Source organism: Hemitrygon akajei, chromosome 20 (genome assembly GCF_048418815.1).
Source record: "Hemitrygon akajei chromosome 20, sHemAka1.3, whole genome shotgun sequence".
Lineage (NCBI taxonomy): Eukaryota > Metazoa > Chordata > Chondrichthyes > Myliobatiformes > Dasyatidae > Hemitrygon > Hemitrygon akajei.
The window spans coordinates 31,413,918-31,430,237 of NC_133143.1; the positions used below are offsets into that span (position 1 = coordinate 31,413,918).

General features: G+C 37.0%; 1 protein-coding gene across 2 annotated transcripts in view; it reads right to left on the reverse strand.

Annotated features, from left to right (window-relative positions):
• Positions 1-16,320, reverse strand: part of LOC140713690 (genetic suppressor element 1-like) — a 245,352-nt gene that overhangs the window by 75,943 nt on the left and 153,089 nt on the right. For both annotated transcript variants that reach the window (XM_073024082.1, XM_073024083.1), the window contains exon 3: positions 3,384-3,580. In XM_073024082.1, coding sequence (XP_072880183.1) covers positions 3,384-3,580 — 197 coding nt within the window. The remainder of the gene's footprint in view (positions 1-3,383; positions 3,581-16,320) is intronic.

The following is a 16,320-nucleotide window of genomic DNA, read 5'->3' on the forward strand; positions in this document are numbered from 1 at the left end:
CGCTGGTTAATTAAAAGCAACTTGTTATTCAATCAGCAATGCTTTACTGTGGAAGGACAACTTCTCATAATAAGATTCCTGTTCACAAAGTCACCAAAAATGAGATCACTCATGATTAATTTTACTTTTCTGGAATGATTTCAAGTCAATATTTCTAAGAACTGTTCCAAGAATGTTATTATTATAGATTCAAAGAAGCCTCATAAATGAGGAACTGTTATCCATGATCTAAAGGGATAAGCTACAGGCCCATATATTTTCTATTAAGATGTTGCTCCTTCCTTTTATCATCATTCCCATTTCTATTCACATACATACTGATAATTTGCTGTGCTATTGCAATTGAAAATCTGGGTGGAGAACGAAGGAGTATACTTCAGAGTAACGTCAACATTCAGAAAACCAGGATGCAGATGTGGATTACAAAGTCACAATAACTAAAGGTCTAAATCTCAAATTAGCATGGGAGAAAGTGAAACTTGAATGGTCCTAGGGTAGAGTGTTGCATTCCTAGTTTCAGGAAAAAAAGATCATAGGTATAAAAATAAGGAAAGAGATGGAGAGGAAATATAGGAGGAAAAAATGTTGAATTCATAAGGTGGCAGAGAACAACCGTCAATCATAAGCTCAGTCATCCTGCTTATCCTGATGTAGAATTTGTTTATCCATTTTGTCTACTCACTTTCGATTCCCATGGCAACTGTATGTATAGGAATTAACCTTGCAACATACACCTGTATATTAACTTAAGAGTAAAGTGCTGGGTATATACTCCTTTTAGAGAGACAACTCTACTCAATAGAGTGATACTGAAAAATTCAACACCAACTGAAATAAGGGAACATGACCATAATTCATTTGGCATTTGAATTCAGATTATTATTTATGCTTATAGCATTCAGTATCACCCTTCAGTTTATTAGATTCACCTGTTCAATTTGTCATTTCAAATATCGATTGTGACATTTTTCACAGGATGGAATTGTAAATGAAATACAGTGGTTTTCTTTGATTAAGTTTTGTTTCGTGGTTGACCTTTCCAGTTCCATTACAGTAGTGCCTCAATAGAGCCCCTTCATTGAACTAGTGCTGCACATAAATGGATGAATGACATTCCCACACTCCCTACCTACTATCTTGTGAAACCACCACCAAGGAAGTGAGCTTAGCAGAATCAAAAAGGAAAGAAGACTCTTTGGAGCTTGACTCCATTCTGGCACTGTGAAGAGGCATGAGGTTATGAACAGTTTTCAGGAATAAAGCCCTGTCACAAACCTGGGGAGGATCTTAAGCATCCACGTGCATTTCTGATAACAGGGGCATCTTGACTAACATTCATCTCTCAATCAATATCTCTTAATATATATCTTAAAATTAATTGTGTATTTTTTAATGTTCTATAAAAGTTAGATTTTGTTTTCTCATTTTCTCTTTTGATCCTCTGTGTGATTAGTTCACAATATTTTGCTTCAAAATACATCAGGACATATTGAGATGTGATCTGTCTATTATCACAATATATTAATTTCTGAATAGACTAACATTTAATATGATAACGTCTTATCATACATATACATCAAGGAATGTAATACATTTAAGCGATGTTGCGAATGCCAACTGAGGTTTCCTATCAATTTAACTTTTCTTTCCACTCACGTATCTTGATGGGATCTGATATTAGAGATCCATTGTTTTTTAATTAATGCATTATACAAGGCTTAGAGAACTCTCTCTCCTAAGTTGAAATAGCCATGATACATTGAGCCAAAAGTCTGATTGCACAAGTAATAACTGGATATTGTATACTGAACTTTTTAAAAATTAGTGGAAATTTTATGCCTTAGTTTAGGCATAGTGCTTGCACACTTACATTTAAGCCATAAGTTCATACCTCAGCAGTGAAATCAGGATACTTCCTATGTTAAAACTTTCTGTGATATTACACAAATGTTGCTTTTTTAGAGATGTCGTATTTAGATGATGTGTTGAAAATGAAACCATGTTCATATTCCTAGGGGCATCTTGAACAACATTCACTTATCAATCAATACTACTATATCAGATTGTCTACTCAGTATTGCTACTTTTGGGGCCTTACATTGGAGTGTTTCTCTATGTTACAACATGACTAAACTTCAAATGTCTTTCATTGACTCTGAAGCACTTTAGGATACTCTGAGTATGATAAATGCACTACATGGAAAGTTGATATTATAACTGTAAGTTTTCTTAATATATATCTTAAAATTAATTGTGTATATTTTTGCATTCTGTATGTTCATTGTTGTTGCCCCATTAAATTCCTTTTCCCAATTTACCCCTCCTTGTTCACCTTCTTTGATTTTCTGTACCTCCACACATGAAATGTGAATTTTTTTTTAGCATTTAAATTTCACCACTATCTTATCCACCTAAAATTTCCATGGAGCTTTACCTTGCTATGCCCATCCTGGCCTTTGGTGAATCCATTCCCCTTACTGCTGGCATGAGCTACTGTGCTCAGATATGATTCAATGAAACACCCTTTTTAACCTCTTTTCCTTTTTGCTTTTAAAACCTCAACCATGATCTGTATCCATCGTGAAGCTCCTACAGCAACTTTAACTAACAAATGTTTGTCTGTATTTATCTTGTCATGTTTGTCATTGGATCTGGCAGTGCTTAATGCAAGGGTCACCACAAATATAAAGAAGGGAGAAAAATCCCAAAGGGGAAACCTTTAAGGTTGCAATCAAAACCAAGGCAATATTAGTTTGCTCCCAGTCATAAATCAAGATTTCCATTAATCCATTACTACTTGGTTGACAATTTTTCTGTTTAAATTCAAAATTTAGTCATTAATGAAACACCAGTGATGACAATTACTCTTGCTGAACATCCAGAATTTTAAATACAGCTAAACAAGAATTAAGCTATAAGGATTGACCTACTCTCAATTCAGACAACACTTTGATACTGTGAGTGCTGATGTACTATAGTTTGTTAACTTTGACCAGTGATTTCTAAGCCTTTGATTTTCTTGCAATTAAGTTTTCAAAAATCACCTCCATATAGTTCAATTTTACTTGAAAAGAGATAGGTTTTCTTTTAAAAAAATGTCAGTAATCAGCACATGGCCATAATCAAAAATGGTACAATAACTATATCTGGTCATCAAATTAAACAAGGTATAAGCAGCATATTTAGAATTGGTTTGTGGCTATTCTAATATTGCTACAAAGAGAATACAATACTACACTTCATAAATTCTAGCAATGTATCACTTCTTGGCTCAATTATTTTCATCACAATATTGTGTTAAATTCATGAACATTGTACTACAAACAATTTAAATCCCTAAGCAGCATTGGATGCAATAATTATATCAGGTTTCTTTCTCTTACCTGTCGACCATCACCTCTCCACAGCCCATTGATAGTTTGTGTTGGAGCAATAGTAACTACAGGTGGAGTATTTGCCACTCTTTGGGTTCCAGGTGGAACTATTATTGTTCCTGGAGCCCGCTTGGGAGTCCCAGCAGGAGAACCATGATTAGCAACTGGTGACGATATAGGAGAATGTTCACTGCAATGTAAAGAGCCTGAAATTATAAAGAGTAAAACAGAATATCAGTATTATACTTTTCCTGCTAATAAGCACAATGCTAATTGCTTTAGCTAATAATGTTTAGTACTCAATGGAAATACTTATTTTCCTTCTTGATTGTAAAATAAAGCACTTGTGTGAACTGAACTGTTCCCACTGAACTGGAGTCACTTTCAAGAACTCTTCATCTCATGTTCTTGATATTTACTGCTTATTTATTTATTATTATTTCTTTTTACTCTTTTTCTATTTGTATTTGCACAGTTTGTTTTTTCACACATTGGTTGTTGTCTGTCCTGTTGAATGTGGTCTTTCATTGACCCTATTGTGTTTCTTATATTTATTATGACTGCCCAAAAGAAAATTAATCTCAGGGTTGTAAATGGTGCCTTATACGTACTTTGAAAATAAATTTACCTTGAGCTTTGATATATTGCAATCTCAAACTACCTTGCCCGCTTGTTTTAAATTTTCAAGTGATTCTGCCAAGGACTTATCAGTGAAGCCTTACTGTTCATGCATTTGATGTTACACATGTTGTATACTGTGGGCACAGTCTGAAACAAAAATTGTACTGTATTCAACAATTGATCCTACACTCCATCTGTGGTGGTGTAGAGGACTATGGTTCCAGATTAGGCCAAAAATACTGTAGATTTTGAATCTGCTTTGGAGTATCAAGGCCATTGTATTTCAGTTCCCAAATTATGAAATGGAGAATTGAGAGTATGCTATTCTAGATCTGATTTATGGATTAGGAAATTGGTGGTATTGTTAACAGCATACTTCAGCTTCATATGTGGTGATAAAGACATGGTCAGCATCCTCAGCAGCTTTGGTTAACCTAGGAACACTAGCGAGTGCTCACTGGTATCTTCCTCCTTTTACCATTCTTCAGCTTACCCTTAAACTCATTATGAGCCTCCAAAGTGTGTGTTACTTGGTGCTGTCTGCTTTGAGTAATCTGGATTAAGCAAATTGATCTTGAGAGTCTTCATGATCACAGTGGTTTTCAAACTTCATTTCAGATTATTCACTTTAATCAAGTTGTTCACTCAAAGCCACATTATAATAAATAGCTTACTGGAAATCTAATTGTAAGTGCAGTCAGAAGACTTTGGTTAAACCTTAAAGTCAGTGTCAACAATAAAATGATATTCCAGGTACATTGCACAGTTGTATGCAGCTACTGTGGGCAAGTTCAGAGTAACAAGGGTGGAGGAAAGATGTACGGTCCTCCTGTCTATAGACCCATGCTCCCAACATGCTTCCTGAGTCTCTACCCTAAACGTTATCAACTGTCCTTGGATCTCACATCACTGATACTTGTCTGGACTGTTTTGCAACTGATTTACTAACAGACCATGAAACACTGAAAACCATTGATCTAGACAGCCTCCACATGAGCACTTTGCTACTACTATGAATGACAATTAAATCTCATTAAATTATAGGAAAGAAAGTGTGAAGGTGGAGAAAAAAGATAGATAGATAGATAGAGAGAGTGAAAGAGCCAGAAAGAGAAAACGAGAGTTATGAAGGAATGAATAGATGAAGGAAAACAGGAATTTGAAGAGGGATAAGGGTAGAGAGAGAGAGGAAAGACAGAAGAAAAAGCAGAGAAAGGAAGAAGGGAAGAAGGGGACTGCAGAAGAGAGGAAGAAAGAGAAAATGAAAGAAATGTAAGAGGGGATAGGGTGACGAGGGTCAGAAAGGGGAGAGTGAAGGAAATGGATAGAGTGCCGCAGTAAAAAAGCAAGCCATGATCTTAGGGAATGGTGAGGAAGATGCGAGGAACTTACTCTTGCTTCTCTTTCTTAGAAGCCAGGTGGGTAGTAAAGGTAAAGAGCTGGAGAGGAAGGAATCTGATAGGAGAGGAGACTGGACCATAGCGAAAGGAAAGGATGAGGGGACCCAAGGGGAGGTGATAGGCAGATGAGAAGAGGTAAGAAGCTAGAGTGGAGAATAGAAGAAGAGGGGACGGGATGGGAATTATTTTTTTCGAGGAGGAGAAATCGATATTCATGCCATCAGGTTGGAGGCTACCCAGATGGAATATAACCCTAATATAAGATGGAATGTTGCTGAGGGTGGCCTCATCTTGGCAGCAGAGGAGGCCATGGACTGCCATGTCAGAACAGTAATGGGAATTGGAATTAAAATGTTTGGCCACCAGGAAGATCCATTCGTGGCAGATGGAGCAGAGGTGCTTGACAAAACGGTCTCCCAATTTATGATGACACATTCAGGAGCACTGGACACAACAGATGACCCCAGCGGAATTGCAGGTGAAGTGTTGCCTCACCTGGAAGGACTGTTTGTAGCCCTGAATGGAGGTGAGGGAGGAAGTGAATGGACAGGTGTAACACTTTGGCTGCTTGAAGGGATAAGTGCCAGGAGGGAGATTGGTCAGGAGGGACAAATGGACAAGGGAATCACAGAGGAAGTGATCCCTGTGGAAAGTGGTTTGATGGTAGGATCCATTTGGAGATGGCGGATGTGGATGTGTTGGATGCGGAGGCTAACGGGGTGGTAGGTAAGGACAGCAGGAGCTCTATCACTGTTAGGGTGGCGGGAAGATGGAGTGAGAGTGGATGTTCAGGAAACAGAGGAGATGTGGGTGAGGACACCTTCAATGAAGGAGGAAGGGAAACATTGTCTTTGACGAAGAAGGACATCTCTGATATCCTGTAAAGGAAAGCTGCATCCAGGGAACACATGCGGTGAACACAAATAAACTGAGAAAAAGGATTAGCGTTTTAACAGGAGGCAGGGAAGATGTATAGCCCTACCATGCAGTAATTAATATGTATTGTGAATATCTTAGATTCCAACACCAACACCTGAGGCACTTTGCTAGTCACAGATCCACAATCCAAAAATCAAAAATTATCCATTCATTCCTAATCTCCATTTTCTGCCTGTTAAACATTCTTAACCCATGTCAATATTTTACTCCAGTCCATCTGCTCTAATTTTGTTTAAAGTTAGAGCTGATAACTTCTTGTTTAAAAGTTAGAGCACATAGATTCCCTTGCTTAGTATCTTATTAAAGGCCTTATGAATGAGAACAGGATTGGAATGTTGTGGAAATTAATTAAGATAATGATGCCTAATTAGACTAGTCCCTTCTGCCTGAACATGGTCGATAGCCCTCCATTCGCTGCATATTCATTTGCCTATCTAAGAGCCTCTTAAATTCCTCTATTATATCTGCCTCCACTACCACCCCTGATAATACATTCCAGACACCCTCTCATCTATGTGGTAAAAGATGGCCCCTCATATCTCCTTTAAACTTTCCATATTTCATATTAAATGCTTACCCTCTAGTATTAGATATTTTGACCCTGGGAAAAAAGATACTCTCTACACTTTTGATCCCTCTTAGAATTTTATAATCTTCTAACAGATCTCCCTTCAGCCTACGCTAGCTCAGTGAGAACAAACACAGATGACCCAATCTCCCTTTATAACTACATCCTTCCGTTGTAGGCAACATCTTGGTGAATCTCTACAGCAGGGGTCGGCAACCTTTATGCCTCTGTGGGCTGGATCGTGTATTAACGAGCAGACGGTGGGCCAGATAAATGCCATAAAAACTTGAAATATGGGGATTACCCACTTAAATACATTTAGTTATGTTTTGCCTCAAATTAGTGAATAACGCATGCTAGAAAATCATTAGTGCTTAACCAAGGATGCCAATTAGTAATCAAAGAACTCAGTTTAGTTGCAATTTATTTAAATCAAGGCATCTTTTGAATCTATTAAAAGGACACAAAGAATCTTTAAACATAAAACGTATGAACATGATGCATTGAATGGTGGTACATTAAGTATAATAAAAAAGAAAACTTTAACCAGCTTCTGTGTGATTCCATTTGTCCCTACAGCAATGCAATGATGCCTTTTTTCTGTCCCACCATTGCTGGTGCCCCATCAGTGTGATGCAAATTAGCTTCGACACATTACCTTTCATTTCTGACATCATTTTCAACAAAGCTTCAGAAATGCCTGCTCCAGTAACAGTGTCCTTCATAGGAATTAATTGAATAAACTCTTCAAAAATTTGAAAAGTTGAGGTCACTCCTCGCACAAACACTGCAAGTTGAGCAGTGTCTCTCAAATCTGTGCTCTCATCAAACCAATGGAAAAAAATGCAATTCGTTGCAGGCATCCCTTAAACAACTTTTAACATCTGCTGACATTTCTTTAACTCGCCGTGTGATCGTTCTTGCTGACAGACTGATAGATGCAAATAAAGATTTCTTTTCAGGACAAACAATATCCACCACTGCCAGTAAACATTCTTTCACCAACTCTCCATCTATAAAAAGCTTAATCTTTTCTGCAATACGTTTTGAGACTTTGTAGGTGGCACGGGTATTTCCTTCATTTTCACTGCATTTCTTGGCAAAAAATGACGTTTGTTTTCCGAAACTAGCCTTCATTCATTCAACTTCATCTTTCCTTGCTTGTCCAGTAAACTTGTTAAAATTTCCACTATGGTGGGTCTCGTAATGTTGCCTGATAATTGCCACCTTCTTCACAGCAACGTTTTCTAGACAAATGAGACAAACTGGTTTCTCAGCTTGCTTGATGAAGAAGTAATCTAGTGTCCAAGTGTCTTGGAAATTTCGGCACTCAGTGTCTACCTTCCTGCGTTTTGCATTCATTGCCATTGGAAATTTTTTCTTCGATTTTATTTCGAAACGCACGTTATTCAACAAGTATCGTAGCACATGTAAATGTCTGGATATTTAGCGTGGAATTCTTGTTAAAACCCAGTGACATTGTTTCTGTTTACAAATTTGAACGAACCCATCTGAAAGCTTGTGCATGCATGGAGAGTATCTAATACATATTAATAAGGTAGTCTGCCTTCCCATCATTCATATATATCAATGTTGTGTTTGGAACCAAACCGAACTTGTGGCCAGTGTAACAAGATGCCATGCATGTCCATCAGTGTGGTCACGTGAACAACTCAGAATAAGGAAAAATCGCTCACAAGCCAGATAAGCATAGTATCCCTATGTTTGCTTGTGGGCTGGTCAAAAAACCTTTGCGGGCCAGATGTGGCCCACAGGCCGTAGGTTGCCTACCCCTGCTCTACAGTACTCTCACCGTTGCTATCATATCCTTCCTGCAGTGTGGTGAACAGAAATCTATACAATAGCTTAAGTGCAGTCTAATGAATGGTTTGTGCAAGTACTCTGTACTCTTAATTCCCAGGTTACTTTAGACAAACATGACTGACTCCATCATACAGTACTGTGCACTTAAGTCTTAGACACCCTGGATTTTCATATGGTTTCAGCTGGTATGACCTCCACAGATCCCTGATCTCAGTATCATCGAGGCTCCCTGGGATTAACCGGAGAGACAGAGGTTAATGAGACAAAGTCTGCACAAGAAATGTGGGAAGTTTTCCAGGATGCTTGGAACAACCTACCAGCTAATTTTCTTTTAAAAATGCTCAACAGGGTATCTAAGAGGATTGATACAGTTTTAAAGGCAAAGGCTAGTCACAACAAATATTTATTTTATTTTTTATTTTTTACTTTTACTGTTTACTGCCCTTTGTAGTTTTTTGATATTTAGAAACTTTTTTATTTTATTATTTTTGAAAGCATTTTCACTTTAAAGATTTTTTTACACATGCGTAAGACTTGCACAGTACTGTATATCTGCGCTTGTTGCTTTCTACTACATTGAGAATTGTAAGTTATAAAACAATGCCGACATTTGCCAGACCATTGTGACTTCACTCTACACACTGAAAGATGTTGTGTACATCAAATGAAAAATACACAATCCAATTTCAAGGCAAACTTCTTATACAATAGAAGGCTGGAGGTTGTTTCTTATATTGCAAAAAAAACTTCTAAGCTTTAATCTTGAAGAGTGATAGCATGGACATGGCTTAAACAGAATGTTGTTTTTATTTAACTGTACATTGACTATTTTACTATTAACACTTTAGAGAAAACAAATACTCTTATATCATCTTGAAACTGAGCACAGTTAATTTCAGAGTGAATATTTACAAAAATACACTACTTTGAAATCTGCCACTTCTGCAAATTAAAAAATCAATTAATATTGCTTCACTGAATTCTAATTATTGTTTTATAACAAATATGGACCTAATTTTTAATCAAGTCACTAAATCTCTGAGGCCACTGCTCATGGTGAGTCATTTATGATTTTGGCTATTTTTATATTGTAACAAAGGAGATGAGTTTTGGGAGTTTTCACCAGTTTTGGAAATTCCCCCAATTTCATGTACTCACTGAGTGAAGTTTCCCTTGTGAGACCATTAATTGATCATAGGTGATAATGGGGACCTCATTCAAGTAAATGAACAAAGGGCAACAAGCTCTTAAAATAACTTTAAAAGTAGCCATTTTTTACTGTAACATTAAGGTGAGATTTAGTTGTGAAATTGTACAAATTATCCCCTTTGATAGTTTAAAATTACTTCTCTAATCTGAGCCAATCTAAGTACAATTTGACAGAAAATTGAGCTAATATTTCTTAATGAGTTTATAATTTAAACCGCTTTTTCTCCTTATTGCAGTCTGTAATGAATTGATTTTGACAGATTATTCACCTGGCTCTCTCTTGCAGCTGTGAACCTACTGCCAAGCACTCCTCTACCCTGAATCTACTGCTGAACTTATCCATCTTGATGTCACCCTCGCCTACATTTTCATGCCCTGCTGTATTTTATTTGCTGCTCCCACTGAACATGTTACTGTCACCGTAGCTGCACAATCTATCATTGTGAAAACAACACTATCTGACTCAAACATATACATTTTGTAGCAATTATTGAAGAAAATCCAATATTTTATCAGATTAATCCCTAATTAATAAGAGGACTGACAAATCTACAATACAATTTTTTTTTTTTCAAATTCATGAAATCTCTCTTTCTCATTTTGGGAGGTGGCCACTTTTGTTTTACAGATTGCATGTTACGCTCAGAACATATTATGAAAAGGTATACAGGGAACGGACCTGAGAGTGGGACTAATTAAATAGCTCTTTTAAAGAGCCAGCAAAAGTGTGAAGGGCCAAATGCCATCATTTTATGCACTTAGATTCTACAATTCATTCAGAATAAGCTGCAATGTTGCAGAAGTGAGGTGTTTTACAACAGACTATTAACAAACAGCTTGTAGTTACTATGTCCTTTGGCCATTAGACTAAATAGTAAGACAGGTAGAGCTATAACTGGCAACACACACAAAATGCTGGTGGAATGCAGCAGGCCAGGCAGCATCTATAGGAAGAAGTACAGCCAACGTCTCGGGCTGAGACCCTTCGTCAGGACTAACTGGAGCTATAACTAGAACGCTTCTCATTGATGGTAATACCTCTCATCAAAAGAAAGGTCTGATATATTAAGGTTAGGCAACATAGCTCACTCTGTGCTCTAATATTTTTCTTTCAAGGTGGTCACACAAGTTGCTAGGATTGCAAAGAAGACATATGACATGTTGAGCCATTGAGTTCAATTGTCAGGAAATTATGTTGCAGCTTTATAAAACTCTGAGTAGAACGCATGTAGAGTATTGCATGCAATTTTGATTGCTCCAGTATGAAAGGATGTGGAAGCTTTGGAGAGGGTGAAGAAGAGCTTGACAGGATGTTGTCTGGATTAGTGGGTATTGTTAAAGAGCGGCTGAATAAAAATGACAGTTGTTAACTACATTCTACAATCATCGGATACTCTTTTCTATTCTTCCAGTAAATAAAGCTTACTCTTTATTTTTTACACTAGACTTTGTTTGGCATTATTTGCAAGTATTTTCATGTCTTCTCTGTTTTCTGATGTTTCTTTGAAGGCAGCTCTGAGCACTGCTGATTTGTTGATGATGGGTCTAATTTTAATTCCTGTTTTATGTTTCAGTTTAAGCTTCTATCTTTATCTGCTGTTGAACTGAGCATTTTTCTTGAGTAGTTCAGAATAAACGATATTGCTACGGGCCTGCTGTCACAAAGTGGTCAAATTACACAGGGAATCTTAAGGAATGTAATCTTAAAATACATAGGGAAGGAATAGTTTCTTCCTTGAAGGATATTTACAAACCAAGTATTGCTGGCATCAAAGATGAGACTAAATATCTTAAGATTCGTTAATACTTTGTTGGATTAGAGTGTAAAAGTATGATTTTTAGTCAAAGTCACAGCAGGCCATTTGGCCTAAATGGCCCATGTTGACCAAGCTTCCCAATTCAAGCTAGTCCCAGTTGCATGGAATTGGCCCATAACCTTCTAAAATTTTATCTGTTCAAATGACTTTTGGAAGTTCATACTGTACCTTCTTCTGGCAGCTGATTCCACAAAGATACCATCCTCTATGTAAAAACATTGTTCCTCAAGTATTGATGAAATATCTCCCTTCTCACCTTAATCCTATGGTGTTGAGTTCCTGATAAAATCATAGAACACCACATCACAGAATCAGGCCCGTTGGTTCATCCTGTCTGTGCCAAACTGTTATTCTGCCTTAACTTTCTCTATGATTGCTTATATTTTTGTATAACCAATTATATGTGTGTAATTGTGGTATCTTGTTCAGTGACCATTCAATAATTGTAGTATAACTGATTCTGTATTTTTCTCTGTCGTCGGGGTCATGCCACGGAACCTATTTCATAGGTTACTTCTTATCAATTGAATGTGCTCTATCTGTCTAGCTTGTATAAGATAACCACATTATTCTTATTCTTTGTTTTTTATTCATTCTTTGTTCTTATAATACCTAATAAAAAGCGTAATTACTAAGTTTTATGCTTCATTATTGACTTCTAAAGAACCTCTGGATCACAATGTCTCCAGATCCAACTACTTAAATCACAAAATCTAACTGAATAAAATCAGGACTCAGTATAATTACAAATTCAGAGGAAGCATGTTCAGTTTATTGCACATTTAGTTCTTAACTTTTTCAGTTACCAAAGCAATTTTGGTTGATATCAAATAAGTGGTAGACTCTGTAATTCCATTCATACTGTAACAGTATGAGATTTAATGATTCTAAATAATTTAAAGATTCTAAAACGTCACACTATTGTAGTTGTTGCTTGCAGTAACTGCAAAGGCGTGACCTTTTGGAGTCTTTAAATGAGCAAGTGATGAGACACATGATATTGGATTATTTGAGATTTCTTAACTTGTGTTACTTATAAAAGGTGCATACTGTTAGCAAATGATCTTGGAATTGTCCAATCAGTCCAACAAAAATTGGCCAAAGGCATTGAATAATAGAAGAAAAAAAATGCAGACACAAGAGACTGCAGATTATTTGTAAATATACATCACACACTTATCACATATCTCGCAGGATAAAGCTTCAACACCATAAAAGTGATTTTTTTGCTGCCTCTATCAGATACTTGGAATGTGTGAACATGTCTAATTTGATCAAGACCTCCTGTGTCTGCTTTGAGAATGTAGCAAGCAAGTTAAACTACTGGTTACAAATTATATTAAATTTTACTTTCAATCAGTTGTAAAAACAGGATTCAAGCAGGTAATGCAAATAGTAGAAGAAATGAACCATACTTGAGCATCCAAATTCAGAACTGCATGTTCATCTTAATGTTTTACAGCTGATTGTACTGCGTGAATGTGTTCTGGATTCATGCCATACTGTTTAGTGCTAGAGGTCAGAGGTGCTTTCTAATGTTTTTGTCTTTTGTTTTGAAGCTTATATTTGTCAATCAACAAAGAACATATCTTGACATCCATACAGCCACCTTACCTTGTGAGGAAGATAAAAGGCCTAATTTTATTTCATTTTTATGCTTTAATTAGGGCTGTGCTTTTTTTGAGCAGTTAACAGGTCTGGAGTCATGAAAGTGATCAGATTAGGTAAGGATATTTGCGAATCAAGTATGTCTTCCAACAATCTGGAGATTTTATTGTAACTACTACTGACACCAGCTTTTTAATTTCAATTTATTTAATTTGGTGTATTTACATTCTCCCAACTGCCAGAAAGCCAAGTCTTGAGACCGAACTGCACACCATATCATTCTCTGGATTGTTCACCCAATAATGCAATTATGATACCACCATACCTAAAAAAAATTACTCTTTTAGAACTCAAATTATCAATTTATAATTAACTCCTTTGACATTGAAATGTTATTAGTAGATTAAACTGTACATGGGTTAAAAGGAGAAGATTTGTTTGTACAGTCATATCTTACATTTGTAGAACTTCTCCTTTGGGGTTATTGGAGTAGAAATGAGGTTATGGAGCATTTTCAGATTGCCTATAAATAGTGCTGAAGGTTCCCTTTGAATAATTTTGGCATTTGATGTGCCTCTAGAGGGTATCTACCCATTTCCCATTTTCTAGTTTGGGCTGACTCCCCAATAGTATTTCATGAGGAAGTCCTGGGTGGTTGATCAACCTCAGACAAGCTGAAGCAATTTCATCCCTCCCATCTCCACCTTAAGCATTATACAGTACAGTATATGTTACTTTTCTGGTGGTGGTTATGGGCCAAATGGGATTCACATTATGGAAGGTGTAGCAGAGAAGGCCAACATTACCTATACAAAGTATTCACCCCCTTGGAAGTTTTTATGTTTTATTGTTTTACAACATTGAATCACAGTGGATTTAATCAGGCTTTTTTTGACACTGATCAACTGAAAAAGATTATCTCATGTCGAGTGGAAAACAGATCTCCACAAAGTGACCTAAATTAATTACAAATATAAAGCATAAAACACAAAATAATTGATTGTGTAAGTGTTCACCTCCCTTTAATATGACACACTAAATCATCACTGGTGCAGCCAACTGGTTTTAGAAGTCACATAATTAGCTAAATGGAGATCTGATTTTGGAAACCTGTTTGCAATCAAGGTGTTTCAATTGATTGTAGTAAAAATACACCTGTATCTGGAAGGTCTAACTGCTGGTGAGTCAGTATCCTGGCAAAAAGCTACACCATGAGGGCAAAAGAACTCTTGAAGCAACTCCGTGAAAAGGCAATTGAAAAGCACAAGTCAGGAGATGGGTACAGGAAAAGTTCCAAGTCAATTAATATCCCTTGGAGTACAGTTAAGTCAATCATCAAGAAATAGAAAAAATATGGCACAGCTGTAAAGCTGCCTGGAGCAGGAAGTCCTCAAAAACTAAGTGACCATGCAAGAAAAGGACTAGTGAGGGAGGCCAACAAGAGACCCATGACAACTCTGGAGGAGATGGGAGAGTCTGCTGCCCGGTGCTTCACTAGTCACAGCTTTATGGGAGGGTGGCAAAGAGAAAGTATATGTTGAAAAATATCTCACATGAAATATCAGCTAGAGTTGGCCAGAAGGTATGTGGGAGACTCTGAAGTCAGCTGGAAGAAAGTTCTACGATCTGATGAAATCAATATTGAGCTTTTTGGCTATTTGACTAAATGTTAAGTTTGGCATAAGCCAAACACTGCACATCATCAAAAACACACAATCCCTGGAATGCTTGCAAAGGTAGAGGATTAAATCAATGCAGCAAAATACAGGGAAATCCTGGAGGAAAACTTGATGCAGTCTGCAAGAGAACTGTGACTTTGGATAAGATTTGTTTTCTAGCAAGACAATGACCTTAAGCATAAAGTCAAAGCTATACAGGAATGGCTTAAAAACAAAGTTAATGTTCTGGAGTGGCCAAGTCAGAGCCCAGATCCCAATCCAATTGAGAATTTGTGGCTGTACTTGGAAAGGGCTGTTTACTCACAATCTCCATGCAATGTGACAAAGCCTGAGCAATTTTGTAAAGAAGAATGGGGAAAAATTGCATTGTCCAGATGTGCAAAGCTGATAGAGACCTGTCCACACAGACTCAATGCTGTAATTGCTGCCAAAAGTGTATCTATTAAACTGACTTGAAGGGGTTAATGCTTATGCAATCAATTATTTTTGTGTTTTATATTTGTAATTAACTTAGATCAGTTTATAGAGATCTGTTTCACTTTGACATAAAAAAGTCTTTTTCTGTTGATCGGTGTCAAAAAAATAGCCAAATTAAATCCACCGTGATTCAACATTGTAAGAAATAAAACATGAAAACTTCCAAGGGAGGGTAAATACTTTTTGCACTGTAGACTTCAATACAAAATTGCCAGAGAAGATCCAAGACCAACATTAGGCCTTTCATCAGTTAGGTAAGACAATTAAAGTTGAGGTGAGCTGTATTTTCAGCATGTTGGCTGAATCCCTGACATGATGTTCTCATTTGGGTGCTGTCTGTATGGAGTCCACATGCCCTTACTGTGACCATTTGGGTGTTCTGAGGCCCCTTGACATCCTAAAGGATGATAGGTCCTAAAAATTTTGCTTAGTGTGTAGGTGAGTGGTGGAATCTATGGGGAGATAAAGAGAATGTAGGGAAAATAAAAGTGGGATTAATGCAGGATTAGTGTAAAGTTAGTGCTTATATTCAGTATGGTTTGGATAGTCAGGCTGTTTCTCTCTCTCTCTATGACCCAGTGAATCCATAATAAGAAACAACCATGAAAAACTGCACTTCTGTGTTGTCTCTGGTTTCAAAATATTGAGTAGATTGCAGTATTGTTCAAAGGAACTTTTATGCATTCCCTTCCTGGGTTATGATGAGCTATTTGGAGACCAGTGGGATGGATGGAGATGGATACTCTTCCTGGCTGCTATGGGGCTAAAGGCATCTTCTGTTGGGTGGGAGTAGTGCACATTTAC